General features: G+C 42.7%; 1 protein-coding gene and 1 long non-coding RNA gene across 4 annotated transcripts in view; one reads left to right on the plus strand and one right to left on the minus strand.

The window, feature by feature from the left end:
• Positions 1-724: 724 nt before the first annotated feature.
• Positions 725-13,133, minus strand: LOC121667779. 2 transcript variants are annotated; one of them, XR_006017149.1, is made up of 5 exons: positions 12,290-13,133; positions 10,005-10,070; positions 8,284-8,500; positions 7,276-7,416; positions 725-4,908 (listed from the first exon to the last, which is right to left on the minus strand). It is a non-coding gene; the product is annotated as an uncharacterized LOC121667779 (long non-coding RNA). The 2 variants fall into 2 exon arrangements; XR_006017150.1 differs by having other exon boundaries at positions 7,095-7,416.
• Positions 13,134-13,195: 62 nt separating this feature from the next.
• Positions 13,196-16,776, plus strand: part of ATP2A2 (ATPase sarcoplasmic/endoplasmic reticulum Ca2+ transporting 2) — a 44,341-nt gene continuing 40,760 nt past the window's right edge. Inside the window, exons 1-3 of one of the 2 annotated variants that reach the window (XM_042034810.1) lie at positions 13,196-13,527; positions 14,609-14,626; positions 14,719-14,801. In XM_042034810.1, coding sequence (XP_041890744.1) covers positions 13,410-13,527; positions 14,609-14,626; positions 14,719-14,801 — 219 coding nt within the window. In that variant the 5' untranslated portion in view covers positions 13,196-13,409. The remainder of the gene's footprint in view (positions 13,528-14,608; positions 14,627-14,718; positions 14,802-16,776) is intronic. The other variant, XM_042034811.1, reaches the window with a different exon arrangement.

Below are 16,776 nucleotides of genomic sequence, written 5' to 3' on the forward strand. Positions count from 1 at the left end.
TAAAATGTATATATTATATATAGAACTGAATTAATCGCTGATATATTTTTACCTCATAAATACAGTTTCCTGTTTCCATGCTAGAATCTACAGCATTAACATATTCACATGCCAGTTGCTGGATTTATTCTTGATAATCCAAAGGCTGAGACTGGACATGCTCAGCCTCTCCAAATTTCAGTCTTATCTAGCATTTTTTCTAAGTCACCCAGATAAATTATCTCAATGTCCTGGTAAAGGGATTCTCCTGTCCAGGGGTTCTGGAGAGCTCCAACTTTTTTTTTCTACATCTGACACACAATTATGAGTTCAAGTGCTAAGACTGATGAACAGAATTTTTCTTCTTTTTCACTGATTTAATTGTTGAGAATGTGTAATGTTGTACCAAGAATTTCTAAATAAAAGTAGTTTTTAAAACACTGTGTAAGCAAGAGTGTGGCAAATTTATTTCAGTGTGCAACAAGCCACATAAAGAAAAAGCAACACAGTGAATCTGAAAATAATCTTCCTGAAGAATTAGAAAAGTGGAAGAAAGGCTGGAGAAGGAGAGACACACTCATTCATCTTCTTGCAAATAATATAAGAATGTGACATATTCATTTGTACTTGAACAGATTATTTCATTGTCCAGAAAAAAAAGTTTTCTATAATTTTTTTTCTGATAAATTAAATAAATGAGCTAACGAATTATAAAAGAAAAAAAAGAACATATTTAACTTTTATTGCACTCAAATTCTGAATTATACACATGGTTCATTTTCATTCATGTCCTCTTTCTGTAATATAAATGTTCTGCAAAAGCAGCAAAACTGCTCTTTGCTGCTGCCTTCAAATGGAAGTTTCTCTGTGTATTCTGCAAACATTTCAGTCCAATTAAATTCAGTGAAAACTGAGGCACACAGGCACTGAGGCCTCTGTTGGACTCAGGAGCCAAGCACAGAGCCTTCAGTATTCCATCTGCACACCCATCCCCACAGCCCTCTTCCCTCTTTCCTGCCTAGGTATACTTTCAGGGACAAAAAAGGCAGGCTGAGGATGGAGCATCCTCTGACAGATGTGCCCCCTGAAAACACTCCAGATGCCAAAAACATGAACCACGTTTGGATCAGGAAATCCTGACTGCCTCCAGTGAGGGGTTAATGAAGGATAAGTGTGTGCATTTGCTGTTTGTTGCTCAGCTAGCACTTCCTTATGACAATATGCATTACTTAATCTGCAAAGGTCAATGAATTGCTCTTTAGTGCCTTCCAAATGCCTGTGCAATGAACTTTGTCATTTTTAACACACATTTCTCAGCAAAGAACTGGTGGTACAGGTTTGAGGCTTAAAATACCTCTTCAGCTGCAAACACCTTTCACTGCACTGTATTTCCACACTCCCCACACAGCTTTAGAACTGTCAGGCCTAAGCAGAGACTCCACAGTAGTCTCACTCTCAATTTGCACAGAACCTTGCACAAGCTAAACAATAAGGAGTACAATTATTAATTTCCTTTTAGTCCTCTTGCAATATAAATGACCAGCCAAAGTATTGAATGTGCAACACAAGTGCAGAGAGACGTAGGAAAACTGAGATATGTTCTCAACCTGCAGTGTGGCCATGGTTAACAGCAGTTTGGGGGAGCAACTTACTCTGCATTAGATCACTTAAAAAAAAGAGGTGAAAATATTGCAGGTCAACAGCATAAATGCCCAGAGAATGGTATGAATGAGCACAGCCCTAATCCTGGGAGCTAAACCACACAGCTGCTGCTCCCCTTTCCCCCATGTGGTGCTCCACTGGAACCAGGCATGGTGGTGTGGATACCCAGAGCCCCAGGTTTGGGATATATTCCGACCCAGTGTGGATAGTTGGAATAGCACTAGAAATCTCCATGCAGCACCAGGACTGTGGGGTTTAACTTAGCAGGTAGTGGAATGCACAAGCACAGCACAGAGACAAGACTGGGGAATTAGGCTGCTGGCAAGTAGCAGCTGAAAGCTGATTGAATACAACAGATTGGGCTTTCAGACTGGACAGATAGGCAGCAGCTATTTAAATGGAGTATTAACAGTTTTGCTCTTAATTATTTCCAAACCTTCCAGCTAATGCAAACTCAGTACGACATGTATTTTGGCCTCAATTAATTATTTGTTGTTTCTGTGTGAATCCAGTTAAAAGAAAGCTGAGTGGTTTGTTGAGAATTTCTGCGTCTTTATAATCATTCCTTTAAGTGCTTGGCTTACTTCTGCAAGCAGCTGTCATGCAAGTAACTGAATCTATACCTCACAAAAATGGCCACTTTCTCCATTTCAAGTGGAATTTCTTTCTGAAGTGACACTGCCCTGCAAGCCAACAAATGGTCACCACTCTGCCCAGTGGCAGGTGGAAGGCCATGGAACTCCAGATCTAAATATGGAAACTCTACGCCTTCAGAAAAGGGAGATTCCTGTCTTGCCTATTTTGCATCTTACTTTTTGGTCTGGGAGGAGCTGACATTGAGGCATTTCTATATCTGGAACAGCTTTTTCTAGAATTTTCTGGAAGTATTTATTAGGAAATTTTATCTCAGATCCTTGCATAGTTAGTCATGTGAAAGCCACAAACAGCTGGTTTACACCTCAAAGAGTAAACAATTACTAATAAAATGTCAAACCACTCCCAAACATCTCTGAAATAAGAGAATGACCTTCCAAAATATGTTTGAACAGACTGCTTTAATGCAGCTATTTCCAAAAGAGCTCTGTTTTCATATCTGTACTTTCTATACATCGTCCTTAACACACGTTTTGTATAGAATACCTGGGATCTCTCATCAATACTAATCCAATACGGATCCAGACACACAATAGCACTTGTGACAGATGGGACAGAATGTCCTACATGACATTTATTCAGCTTGTGAGAGGACAGACATATAAAGATTATGGCAGCATAAAGTAAAAAAGGTTCATGGAGCCAACACATGGTCCAGCGTACGGAGTGCTGACTGGCACAAAGCCAACCCATCCCAAAATCTGACAGGTATTTTTACTGTCATGGTGAATTTATAGCCCAAGATTTTTATATTCTCTTCATCAAAAACAAACAAACCAACCCAAACCCCTCTTCAATTTCTGCTTTTTTATTTCATTGCACTTAGGAGAAAGAAAATGTCCTCTCATTGAATTGAAGTGAGAATGAATTTAACTGAGCCTCTTTGCTAATCAGAATAAGTGAATTGATGCTTCTTTGAGCCAAAACAGCAAAAAAATAAACTACTGGTACTGCTTTGGTGTATAATGGCTTTCAGACCTCTTGTTTGGATGATTCAGAAGGAATCGAAATGTACAGAAAGAGTAACAAAACCCAGTCTTGTGTAAGCCAGGATCAAACAAAAGGATTAACTGGTATGTCATGGTTTCCAGTGGCAACCACACTTTTTCAAACAAAAATTGTTAATGGATAGGAGATTAGGGGTTTGATTAAAAAAAATTGGACATCACATTTAATAAGAGTTGAGATGAGCTGCATACATCCCATGCCACGTGGAAAGACATCTCTTTCCCATCAGCCAAAATGTCGGTACAGAAAGAAACACAGAAGCCACAGAAGCTGTTCATGGCTGCAGCACATCATATCCATCATAAAATGACTACAAAATGCCCCCAATTCCAGTACTTTGAGGCCTTAACAGGTATCACAAAACCACCCTAAAATTGTCTCAACATATGAGAATATTGAATGCTCCAAGTTTTCTTATGGAAGATGAGCATCCCCAGGCTTTGAAGGAATACCTGCCAGATTCCCACAGCTCGGTGATCGGACTTTTTTTTTCAAAGTGGTGCTTGCCTTTAAAGATCAGTTTAATCAGTGGAGATCTCCCAGCTTTGCAGAGCAGCAGGGAATTCTGCACAGCAAATATGAATTAGCAAATCCACTTATCCCTTCCTACAGTTGTCACAAACAGGTGCTACGTGAACACAGGCCAGAAACAATTCATGTCTTTACCACTCTCAATGAGATTTTAATTCTTCTTCTTAGTTTTTTCTGTGACATTTGAAATGAGTAGACTCTTGTATGTGCAAGGTAATCAGATTCACATTTGGGAATGGTACATGAACTGAACACACTGCCCCGAGGCTCAGGCCTGAAGGAATTTCAAGTGTGCAGAGATGGACTACGCAAAGACAGGAATAGGAGGTGGTTTAACGCAGCAGGCAGCTAAACACCACGCAGCCCCTCACTCACACCACTCTACACCAGTTACTGGGAGGAAAATTAACTCTATCCCAGGCGACACCAGGACAGAGGAACATGGTGACATTGCTAACTGTGAGAAGGGAAGTGCATTTTTGGATTGGGGAGGCAGAGGTGCATGTCAAATGCTGTGATTTGGAACAACAGTGCTTCTCCCTCCCTTTGCACAGGTCTGAAGAGCTCCACAAGTGTTGTTCCATTTCAGTGCTGCCACAAACTCCCCAGGTGAAGGCAGCACCAGCCAGCAGTGGAGTAGCAAGAATGCCTGTTGTGTTCTTTCAGTGCTGCAAAATTTCTGGCTGCCACACCTAAATTATTCCTGGAGTACCCGGTGCTCCTCCTCCCACTCCTGCATGGCTGACTGAAGCTAAGACGTGGCCCTAATTTTGCAGCAAGTCTCAACAAGAACAGTAAACAGTCCACAGCATTCCTGGCACACAGAGCAGACGGGAGCAAGAATTGTCTTCTAGCAGCTGCCATCCAGAAGAGACAGAATATATTTTCCAGTTAGGAATTCTGGATAAAAGCAATGAACCCCAGATAGACAGTTTGTACTGTACCCTCCATTTCAGCCAGAGATTCTTGAATTTGCAGTCAGAATACGGCAGGACAATGTCTGATGATGCTTTCGCTTTCTCCTTCAATCCAAGCTTCTTTTCACTACTCCATTGAAGGCAACATTACACAAATCTGTCCAAAAAGCACAGCACGGTGCTGTATGTTTTTCACATTTCCAGCAAGAAAATTAGATTATTTAATTTTTCATTTCATTTAATCATCCCCTGATATCTCATATTTATCTCTTTGCCTGCCTATCACTATATTGTAACTGAATTTTGTTACTAAATGCCATTAGTAACACAGAGAGATGAAGTGCTTACCCACATGTGCCAGTGTTAGAATTAGAACTGTATTTCTCAAAATTCTAACCCATTGTTGGTTAAGAAAAAGTCAGAATCTTCATCTACTGTGCACTTGGATTCTAAACATTATTTCGCCCAGTTCAAAGATCCTGCATTATGTCTCCAGCTGGCTTTTTCTTAGAGCTGTACAGCTGGAGCACAAAAGTGTTCTGAAATGTCCCAACTGAATTTCAAATGAGTATCAGAAATAGGCAAGGATATACATGATACATGCGGAATATGTGTCTAGGGAAATCACAGAAGATCTAGTTTCCACTAGTTGGTTATACATAAATTATTTAGGCAGTAAGCCTTTTGATTAGCTGGAGGCAAAGATACCTATTTTAGGTGTACTTATGGTCAGGATTAACTCATGAAACTTGGATGGCATCACCCATAAAACGGCTAAAATAATTTCAGCAACCTCATGCAAAAATTAGATGTTCTCTTTTTCATCACTTTTTAAATTTTTAAAATTATTTTTTACTTTTCCTTAACAAATACGACATGATTTTTGAAAATTATGTGATAAATGTCTTACAAAACCACACTAGAAACTATTTAGGGTGACAGGAGAAGAAAGAGGACTGGGAGCCAGGAGACCATTTCTATTTCTAGTTCTGCCATAGACTGTGTGACTGTGACTTTGAACCTCAGCTCCCGTTTTTGTGAAACGGGGATGACAATCCTGTTCTCTCAGGGATATTCTGTAACATAATTTTCATTTTTTTAAGGTTTATGAAATGCTCGAGACCCTTGATTAGAAGCTGCAAATGCAAATAATCAAGTAAGAATAACCACAGTATCAGCATTACTATTATTATTGTTAATAATAATAATGTTTGTTAATGTTATTAATATCAAATTATAAGCTCACTAGCATTGTTCTGACAAAAAGCCCAACCTGCACAGAGCAGGAAAATCATTGTAGCTCACTTCTAGGAACAAGAATGCTGCCGGCAGAGTTTCAACATGGGAGTAGAAAAGAATTCTTTAAGTTCTCCATCTGAGCAATTGTAGGTGGTAAAAATGAATATCTTTTCAATAATGCTTTGTGACATGGGAGAAGAAGCAGCTTTAAGAGCTTAACAGTATTTTTAAAATATGACTCAGGGGAGGTTTTCTTTTTCTAACAGAATTGGGGGAAAAAAACCACCCAAGAGTTAAACAATCTTTTAGAAATCCAAAACCTTGAAATAGAACAAGAATTGTAGGTCAGGATAATTTGAGTTCACATGCAACACCATTGACATATAATAAATCTATGCATAAAAAACCATAAAAACCCAGATGTCTTATATTGGAAGCATTGAGTTCTGACAGATAAACTGTAAGAATTTCTGTTTTGTGAGTGACCAAAACCTACCACAGGTAATTTGGGATCTTAAATCCCCTTCAAAAAGCTGTCATTTCTGTGAAATACCTAGATAGATTGTATTAAGTGGTAGAAATGAGGTGAGGAAATGGAAGCATAGGAGATCAATATAACATTTGTTCCACTAAAGAAAAACATGTTCAGGTTTGGTTAGAGTCACATTAATAGAGAATGAAGGCAGTCCAGCAGGTTCTTTTTTCCTCCTGAATAGCCCATGTTAGGAAGCATTTGTGAAAACCTTAGAAAGGTAGGGGAAGGTGACAGACACACTGTACCCACTAGTCTTACCACAAAAATATTGCCTTTTAAAAAACAAAACCCATGTGGATTGTGGGTTACACAGATTTCTGAGGGTTCAGACTTGAAGACTTTAACTGGTAAACCAAAAAGAGCACTTGGTTTCAATCCCTCATTTTGTCTTATTTCATGACAGAGAGGAAAAAAAAATCACCTCATGAGAATTTAATATTAAATAGCATTTTGGAAATTCTATTTAATATACCCCATAACCAACAGAAGAGCTTGTTTGATGGCATACAAGAATTTTATCATTGTCTGAAAACTGAGGTGTGCTACTTCACTGTATTACTAATAACTACCTGTGAGTTCAGAGGAAATCCTCCACAAGAAACACAGAAACTTCGGCTTGTGTCATATCACAAAGTGTCACACGTCTAAGAAGAGTGGTAGTCATGTGCCATTAGTCCCAAACAATGCCTGAAAATGGAGTCATCTCCATGAGTAAGAAAAGCTGTTCAATCTTACATTATTGCTTCTCACCTACATGGAGTGCACCTGCATGTCTTCCTTTCAATCTTGGAAAGTCAGAGAGAGTGTGACTTTTCCTTGTGATTCAGCAAATACATGGAATGACAGAAGACCGTGGCATGGTAGATCTGTTCATGGTACCATGCAAGAACTCTGAAAAAAGGGAAATATTTGTTGTACAAACACTGCCACTGATAGGGTCAAGGGAATAAAAAAACCAAAGACATTTTAAAAACAAGTAATTCACACGGTTCACTTAAACCAGAGTCTTACTGTACAAAGCCTGAGTAACTTTTTGCTCAGGAAGTAGTGGCCCATGACCACCACTAAAGTAATTCAACTTTCTATTGCACAATTGAGTGCCCCCTGTGTAGCACTATGAAGTTCTACAGGTAAGTACTACACAACAGGATCACAGCTATGACACCCCATCACCTTGTTACAGATGTAAAATACAGGGCAATTCTGTAACACCTTACAAACAACAAACTACCATTTTATAAATGTTGTGCTAGGCCATGCAGCCCCCTACAAGCTTGGTAGTATCCCCAGCCCCATCTACAGAGAGCAAAACTGAGATCCAGAAGCCCACAAGGAATATTTATAGAAGAAAAGAAATGGCAGAGAGCTGCCAAATTAATCAGAATTAGATCATAATTAGATGGAAAAATCAGGTCAGGATGAGATAAGAATTCAAATCATGTGGGCACCAACCAGTGTTTTATTTCTAAAGTTGCTGTGCATTTTCTAAAATAACAGTCCAGCTGATTTCTTGTCCAGGGAACTGACTCACCATCAAAATAAGGATAAATTATTTTTTCAGATATGGATAATGGACTTTAGTTCTGATAAAATGTTTCTCCCATACTCCTAGGTCTCATACTTAAACCAGTAAGGGATACACAGAAAGATTTTTCCAAGCAGGGAAATGGAGATTACTATGGCAAATACTCTAATGGAGTCTTCGGAGATGAACCAAATGACCATGAATAGGATATAAAAATAAAATAAGAAATCTACCAAGCCAAACAGTGATCTCTCATGGTTACTGTCACTGAGCTCAGACTCTGTCTCGGTGCCTCTTTTACACTTCCAAGGCAGCAAGGAGTTCTTTGTGCAGGAACAGAGATCCAGTTCTAGAAATCTCCCAGCAGCAACACCATCCTTTGTGTTCACAGTCTCTCAGTCTCAGTGGAAGTCAAATTCTACCTGCTGCTGATACAGGAATGCACATTGCCTAGGAATAAAAATTATTCAGAATAAAGTCATATTATCTTCATCAACATCCAAACTCGCATTGTATCACTGATTTCTCTGCTGGGTTTGTGTAACTGTTTTAGTCTCAGTGGTTTTTGCATTTTGCTGTTTAATCTATAAGCTTCTTAAAGGGGGAGAGAGTCAAAAAAACCCCTTTGACATAATACCATGAATTCAAAGAGCAAGCTGACTGGAAAAAATAGTTACTATATTTAAACTGCATTATCCTATGACAGAACTGCAGATTTAAAACCTTTCCACTTTGATACAGCAGTTTTGCAGCATTTTAATATGCCTTAGTAGATTTCAACTGGCTGAAACATTTTAATAACTGTAATTTCAGAGGAATAAAATAGTACTGTGGGAGGAAGAAACAATGCCCCCATTTGTCACTCATGAAGACTTGTATTTGAAATCAGCCAGGGTGATGAGAGCAATGAGTTTGGTGGTCTCAACATAAGCCCCATTAGGCAATTAGCCAGTTGGCAAAAATCATGACATAATTTGGCACAATTAAGCAGAATATTCACTTTGTCTATGTTCACTGAAAGAGATCCTATTGCAGGTCAGCATTCATGTGTATTGGCTCAACAACTGGCATTTTATGTTGTGCTCTTCCATGCTGAGTTTAGCTCCACTCAAAACTATTAATCTTGATTGAAAATTGAGCTACGAAACATATGTGTTTGAGTACAGCAAGAGACAATTCACATTATGACCAGTAACTCTGCTGTGAATCTGCTTTGCAGCAGTAGGGATGACTTAATGTTATTGCAATTTGAAGGAAAGCATCCTGCAGTCCTCTCTCAGGCCAAATTCCCATTTACTTCAATTAGTAAGCATTACAGGAACTGTTTTAATGCTGCTGCCTGATGTGTTGGCTGCTTCTTCTTAATATATTACAGTGAAAAAAGATAGTAGTGAATATATACTTCCATTATGTGAATGGAATTTCAACAAGGCCCAAACTGCCCCATTTTGTTGTGTTTCTTTCCCAGGTACCACTCAGAGGGGTTCCTCTCTAATAACAAACTACGACTTCGCAGCAGCAAAATGAATTGATTTCCTTCCTTAAAAATGGAGAATGTAAAGCTCTCTGCACCTGCTGGAAGCATGAATTGCCTGGAAGCTTTCATGGGCTCGTTTGCTTCAGGCAGAGCTGAGGTGCTGTCATATTGATTTGGGTCAAAATAACCATCTTTAGATAACCCTCTCCTTTAGATAACCATCTTCTTTAAGAAGCAAGACGAATGTCATGGAAAGCGTTATGAATCCTTGCAGACCGATGGGAAACAACACTGATTTCAACTCACAATTCTAAATTTGTATGATCTCAAGTGATGCCAAATTTAGCAGGTACTGCTTCTGCTGCAGTGTCTACATGGGTATTTGTAGCTCGTTCTGCACTGTGCTGTCTAGACCATGAATTGTATCTGCAAATGTTTTTCAAATGTGTAGCTGTCAGAGGATTTGGAAGGTATCACCTGCAAAGGAGTCCTCACTGGCCAGCAGCAGTGGTCCTGCACTTCTCGAGAAAGACAGGGAAAGGACTGTGAAGGAAATGTAGAGGTTATTCTGCTCTGAAAGAGAAAGAACTGTAGAAAAGTCCTTAATTCAGCCATTCTTCTCTCAAAATTCACTGAGCCATAACAGAACATGTGACAGAAATAAACACAGGCAGAGGACTGTGCTTCCAGGTTCTTTCCAGATTTTATATAGGGTGGAAAAAAAGGGGAAGAATCAAATTCTCTGTACTGAATAGATGAGAGAGAAACAACGAATGGGAGTTGTCAGACTGTAGCTGAACTAGTGAACCCCAGAGAATGCCAAGAGTTCTCCAGGATTTGCTAGAATTCAGACTCTGTTTGCCTTCCTAGCAGCATTTCCTCCTGTTAACAAGTTAGATAGAAAGAACACAGTATCTACTTTATTTTACCCTCTGCCAAGATCTAATTGCATGTGCCATGCCTCTGGTATGCTTAAAATAATTTTCCATAAGGCCTTTAGGAAACAGGCACAAAAAAGAAACCAAGAATGACACAGGAAATGTAACACAGGGAGAAATAATATGAAATGTGACCTGGGTTTCTTACTAGTATCATTTTGTTTTGAAAATTGACAGAGATGCTTAATTGTAATACTTTAAAATGGTAAGAAAATGAAAGGCAGGACTTTCAAGTCCTTTACACGTGCACTTGTATATGAAGGCTAGTAAATAAGCTTGTGTGTACAAATATTGGTTGGTAAATGTATTTTTACAAAAAACTTATATATAATGCAGGTTTTATTAATGTGGCAGAAGGGAAGAAACTACTCATAGAGATACACTGAGCTGGTAATGAAATACATTAATTCAAGTAGCTGGCATTATTCCATATGGAATTATTGTGGAAATCATGTATTTTTAATGTTGCATATGCATATATATATGTTTCGGGGATGGTGGCATCATAGGTTCATACCATATGAAAAAAACTATTATAACTGGTTAAGAAATTACAGTAAACTGTATAAACTACAGTTAAATTCTTCACCTCTGTAACAGGCTAAGTCTATTTAGGTGTAGTATGAGGTATGAAAAGCAACATAACTGTACTGATGCAACATTTGGCCATGCTGATTAATCCTGCTGATAAGCAAGATGAAATTAATATGGGCATGGCATGGAATAAGTAATTGCCTTACCTGAACTAGGTCATCAGATCTAGCTCAGGAATTTTCATTCAACTGCCCTGTGAAGTGTGGGCTGTCAAGTTCTCCTTTCTTGGACTTTGGCCATTCACAGAGGAGTCTTTTAGAGCAGTTGTACTTTTTTACACGTACTTTTTGTACACGTACCCTAGAACACCATAATTTTATATGGGCTGTCCCCTCTCCATCCCTTTTCTAGCACAGAGGTTAAGACTAAGATATTTCATTCCAGATCAGACATGTAGTTTCTTATAGCATGGTGCTGTGGGTGGTTTGTAAGTGGCGGAAATGCAGATTGTATGTAGGATCTGCATTTATGTAAGCCAGCACACATGTAGGGATCAGCTTTGGTATTTGCACATGCATATGTACCAAGTTTTGAAGGTGTTTATGCTGTGTGCTGAGCTGCTTGCTGTGTTGTGCGTGTGTTGCAGGTGTATTAATGTCAGTTGGCGCTGATTTCTCTCTGGTTTGTGTTCACTGAAGTTCCCGTAAATTACTGGGTGGGATTGGATGGATCAGTCAGCTTTCTGTGTTCTCTATCGGTTCCTGTGCTTGTGCCAGAGCCGAGATACAGCGCTGAGGAAAGCTGGTACCTCACCCCACACCCGCGCTGAAATCACAGCGTGCAGTTTATTCCTCCTCACGTTATCGCCGGGGCTGAGTGTGCTGTCACTGGGATGTGTGCGACGGCAACTGGGGACACTGCTCAGCGCCAGCGCAGGGCAGGACCTCTGGGGAGTGAGCCGCCGTCACAGCACCGAGGCACACGGCCCTCACCTCTGCACACTCGTGATGGATGAGGCTCCTGTCACGACAGGGGCTGGTGCAGCCCCACAGAATCACAGTCTTTAGGGTTGGAAGGGACCCATGATAACACCCAGTCAACCCTCTGCCAAGGCAGGGTGACACAGGAACGCGCCCAGGTGGGTTTGGAATGTCTCCAGAGAGGGATAATCCACGGCCTCCCCGTGTGAGTCTCACCCTCACGTTCTGACTGGATGATGCTCCTGTCGCGACAGAGCGCGCCAGCCCCACGGTATGATGCTCCTGAGGTGGGGGCCAACCGCACACTCACCCCTGGACTGGATGAGGCTCCTATCACGACAGGGTGAGGGCAGTGCTCACAGGACGGCTGGCGCTCCCTTCGCCACACGCGCCGGTGCAGCTCCGCGCCACCCCCCCGCACCCCAAGACCGCTATGGCGGGCAGCTCCCCTCAGGCCGCCCCGCTCCCCCTCACCGCGGGCTGAGGCCGGGACAGGGGCGGCTCCTGCCGGGGTAGCGAGGGCGGGAAGGCGGCCACCGCACCTGCGGGGCTGTCCCCGTGCGCAGCGGAAGCGGCGACACCGCCGCGTGAGGCGCAGCCGCCGCCGGGCTCCAGGCGGGAGGACGAGCGACCGCGGGACCGCGCTGCGCAGGGGCCGCGCCGCATCCATCGCCTCCGCCCCGCGGGCGGGGCCGCCCGCACGCCCGCCCCGCGCCCCGGCCCGCCAATGAGCGGCGTCCACATGCCGCGGCGGCGAGAGAGCACCGGGCGGCCCCTGAGTTACATTAGAGCCGCCGCCGCCGCTGCGCGACCGGAGCGAGCGGAGGCAGCGGCGGGCGCGGGGGAGCCCGAGCCGTGACGGCGACAGAGGCCTGGGCCGGCCGGGGGGGATTGAGCTGCTAGAGGAGGAAGGAAGGGGGCGATCCTGACCCTTCGCGGGCAGCGGGGCGGCTGCGGCTTTTTCTCCCCCGCGCCGTTATCGCCCTCCGTTACCGGGGCGGCTCGGAGCCGCTGAGGCGAGCGGAGAGGCCGCTTGGCCATCTGGACGCGGCCCATCCCCGCAGAGATCCGCCGCGGCCCCGAGGCGACAGCGGCTCCCGGGGCCCACGCGCTCCCCGCTCGAAGTCCCCCGTCCCCGCCGGAGAGGCGGCTCGGCTCCCTCGGAGGCGTGAGGGGTGGGAGGGGGTGGGGGCTTTTTAATTTTTTTAAGGGCTGCTTTCCCCTTTTTTTTTTTTTTTTAATTTTTTTTCCTGCCCCTCCCGGCCTCCTCCGCGGAGAGGTGTGCTCGGGCTCCTCTGCTGCGGGAGAGGGTCTATGGTGATAGCACGGGGGTGGTGAGGGCTGAGGAGGGGTCTCGCCGCCGCCCCCGCCGCCGCTGAGGAGGAGGAAGAGGCGAGGCACGGCACCATTTGCTGCTCCCTGCCCCAGCCATGGAGAACGCGCACACAAAGACTGTGGAGGAAGTTTTGGCTTATTTCGGCGTCAACGAGAGCACCGGGCTCAGCCTCGAGCAAGTGAAGAAGCTGAAGGAGAAATGGGGCTCCAACGGTAGGTGAGACAGCCCCGCCGCGGGGATGCTGCCGCCGGCGCTCGCCCTCTTCCCCCTCTGCTCCCTTTCCAAGCCCTCTCTCTTCTCCCTCATCCTTGCCGGGGCCCTGTGCGAGGCCTAACGCGTGTGCACTGGCAAAGCCGGCATCTCTTCCAGGACCCGGAATAGGAGCGAGGGAGAGAAGATGGCTGACTTGAACTCCACCTCGTGGGTTTCTTTCAATCCCGAGCTCGCAGGGCTGCTCTGGGGAGGAGGGTGTCACCTCCGTTCCCTTTCACCGTAACGGTGGGAAACCTTCTTCCATTCTGAAATGAAGCGCTTTGGGGGTTAGGATTTGCCTTTTTTTTTTTTTTTTTTTTTTTTTGCCCGTCTTGACCTTCATTTTCCCCAGTTTTTTTAGCTCCTTTCAGCCCCTTATTTTATATTCTTCTCTTCAGCCGGGACACAAAATTCAGTCGATTTTTTTTAATCCTTACTGCTTGGCTGTCCTGGTCTCTTCTGAACGCCCTTGCCCTTGTGTAAAAAATGAAAATCTATGAGAAGATTACACGGTGGAGGTGTTTTTTTAGCTTTAGCACTGCTTTTGTGCCTCTTGGATTCCTAAATCTAGTTGCAGGGATATAAAGGGGAGAGCAGAAATAAGGACATACCCTTAAAATGGAGGAAAGAATCTGAAATATTTTGAACCAAGTTTGATGGTTTGTGGGTTTTTTTTTAAGTGAATGTGGAGGAAAAGCTTTGTCAGAAAGCATTTGAAAAGCGTTTTGAGCCTTTGACCCTTTGTGTGCAGCAACAGCAGAAGTCCCACAGCTGGCTGGAGTGATGACTTGGCTGAATTATAACCCTTGGCACATTCCCGCGAACCTTTGTGTCTTAAAATGCAAAACTCTCAGGCCCATTCACGTACTCTGGTGAAAAGAGCCGCCTTAGTGGGGCTTTCAGTATGTCTGTCAAATCCAACCCAGCTGAGTGTGCAATTCAGGAACAATATCTGGTGTGGATGCCTGATAATGCTCTAATGTGTTTCTTCGATGATTTCTTTTCTTTGACATGCTTCCTGGAAAAATCTTCCACTGACAGAGCTACCGGCAGAGGAAGGTGAGCATGGTTGTGAAATCTTTTGCTAATTCCTGTTGATAATTCATTTTTTTTAAATGTACATGGCTCAATGGCTTTGTTACATATTGCAGGAAAAACCTTACTCGAGCTTGTGATTGAACAGTTTGAAGATTTACTAGTTCGAATTTTGTTGCTCGCTGCTTGCATATCTTTTGTAAGTATGATTTATTTTTTTTATTTCCTAGGGTTCTGTATGGCAGAGTGACATATTCCAATGTATGTGAACTGTACATACTGAAATTATTCTTTCTTGCTGGGTAGAAGTAAAAGATGCAAGGTTGCTGCCTCTTAAATTAGTTCCTTGTGACGAGGTTTCTGTATGCTGACCAACAGAAATTTCAGGGAGTCTTTCATTGCATGAATCATAAGTGCATAACTACACTAGGACAGGTATTTTAAAAAGTGCTTCTCATTCAACCCAGTTTGCTTATTTGAGGTGGGATTTCCCAATGCTGCTGTTGGCTTTGAGAACTAACCTTGAGTAAGTAAGCGTTTAACTGGACATTCTTCTTGCCTTTGGGTTAATCTTTATCAAGCTCAATGTATAATCATTGGAAGACATTTTTGGATGCAATGCAGACTGTAAATAGAATCTACATGGCGAATATTCCAGTTGCCTTCCCTTCCTGATAATAGCAAGGTGACAGTTGTTGCTTTTGACAGTGACAAGAATGTTGACGGCTGTGATGGCACCATTGTTGACCAAATTTGGTAACTGACCTTTGGATAGTCAAGTCATTAAATGGACATCTTACTTTGCATACAGGACTAAAAGAACAAGAACATTTTAAACATTTTTTTTTTTTCTAAAAAAAGCACGATTAGGCAATCTTCTTACGTTATGTGTAAAGCCTATGTGCTTGCTTAAAAACTGGAAAATGGAGTGAAGGCTCAGTGGAGAAGGAAGGTGAAGGCTGTATTTCTTGGGGAGCTGGACAACAGAAACAAAAGCTTGCAGAATATTAAATTGTTTAGGTAGGGAGTAAAAGTTTACAGTAGACTTTGCCCTGGAGTTGTAATTAACTACTTGAAGAAAAAAAAAAATGCTGCAGCTCTTGGAGGGGGTGGAAATTGTGGTGACTCTTTAGCTGAGGGCAAGCTAATTAGGATGGGCAGAGGAGAATGTGCTCTGGAGCTGTTGTGTGTGGTGGGGGAAGGGTTGCCCTGGTGCTGCAGTTTGTGCTGTGCTGGGGATCTGCTCCCCCCACACTGACATCTTCCAAAGGGCTCTGGCTTTGGGTCCAATTCACCAGTACCAGCTGAGCAGTGACTGGTGATATCGATCTTGACCATGGAGACAGATGTGCTTCACTCACTCCTCTGTTTCCTGGAGAGGAAATCAGGCTGGCTATTGAAAATCGAATAATAAACAGTCATTGAAAAGCTTTTTTTTTTCCCCCCTCTTCTTTCCCCTTATCCTCCTTGAGGGTGAGAAGGGGATGTCTTTTTGTTCCTGGAAAGTCAGGAGTGTTTCTGTCATCTCATGAGACAAATGACAGCACAGAAGTTTGTTAGCCTTCTGTGCCAAAGTACATTAATTGTTTTTATTATAAACAAGTAAGTGAAAAATCAGATTCACCAAACTAAAGCTTTCATTGCTGAGTCTCAGTAAGTATGAGACCAGACTGACAGAGGTCACAGAACATACACTGCTGAGTCCTCGTGGAAAACTTGATTAGTAGCTGAATTCAGTTGCTTTTTTCAGTATGGTTAATTTTCCTATCTAATTAAGAGACTGTATTCTAATGGAGTGTGGGATAGATCTGGGTTCTCTGCTTCTGTGCAGCTGACATGGTACATGACCTTGGGCTACTACTCTGCCTTTTCTATCTCCTATTTTAGAGTTACAGAGGCACACTAAATTGATGTTAGAAGTAAAGATTTTTCTCTGATGAAAAGTAAAAAAACCCTAGATATATTGTAATTTTGGTACTTTAGAAGCTCTTCCCCTTTGTATTTGTTTCTGGTGTTTTCTTTGCTCAGAAGGTGATCATGTTGTCTGTTTTTCTTAGGCTTTAACACTTTTTCTTGATGAAAGCATAATAGAGACTTTCGTAGTAGCTGTAAAGCACTGTTGGATATGTTGATACCAGGATTGCATTACTGCAAAAATAGGATGTAATTACATC

This window comes from Corvus kubaryi, unplaced genomic scaffold, assembly GCF_017639235.1.
Source record: "Corvus kubaryi isolate FWS band 111438036 unplaced genomic scaffold, C.kubaryi_AGA036_p1.0 37382, whole genome shotgun sequence".
NCBI lineage: Eukaryota > Metazoa > Chordata > Aves > Passeriformes > Corvidae > Corvus > Corvus kubaryi.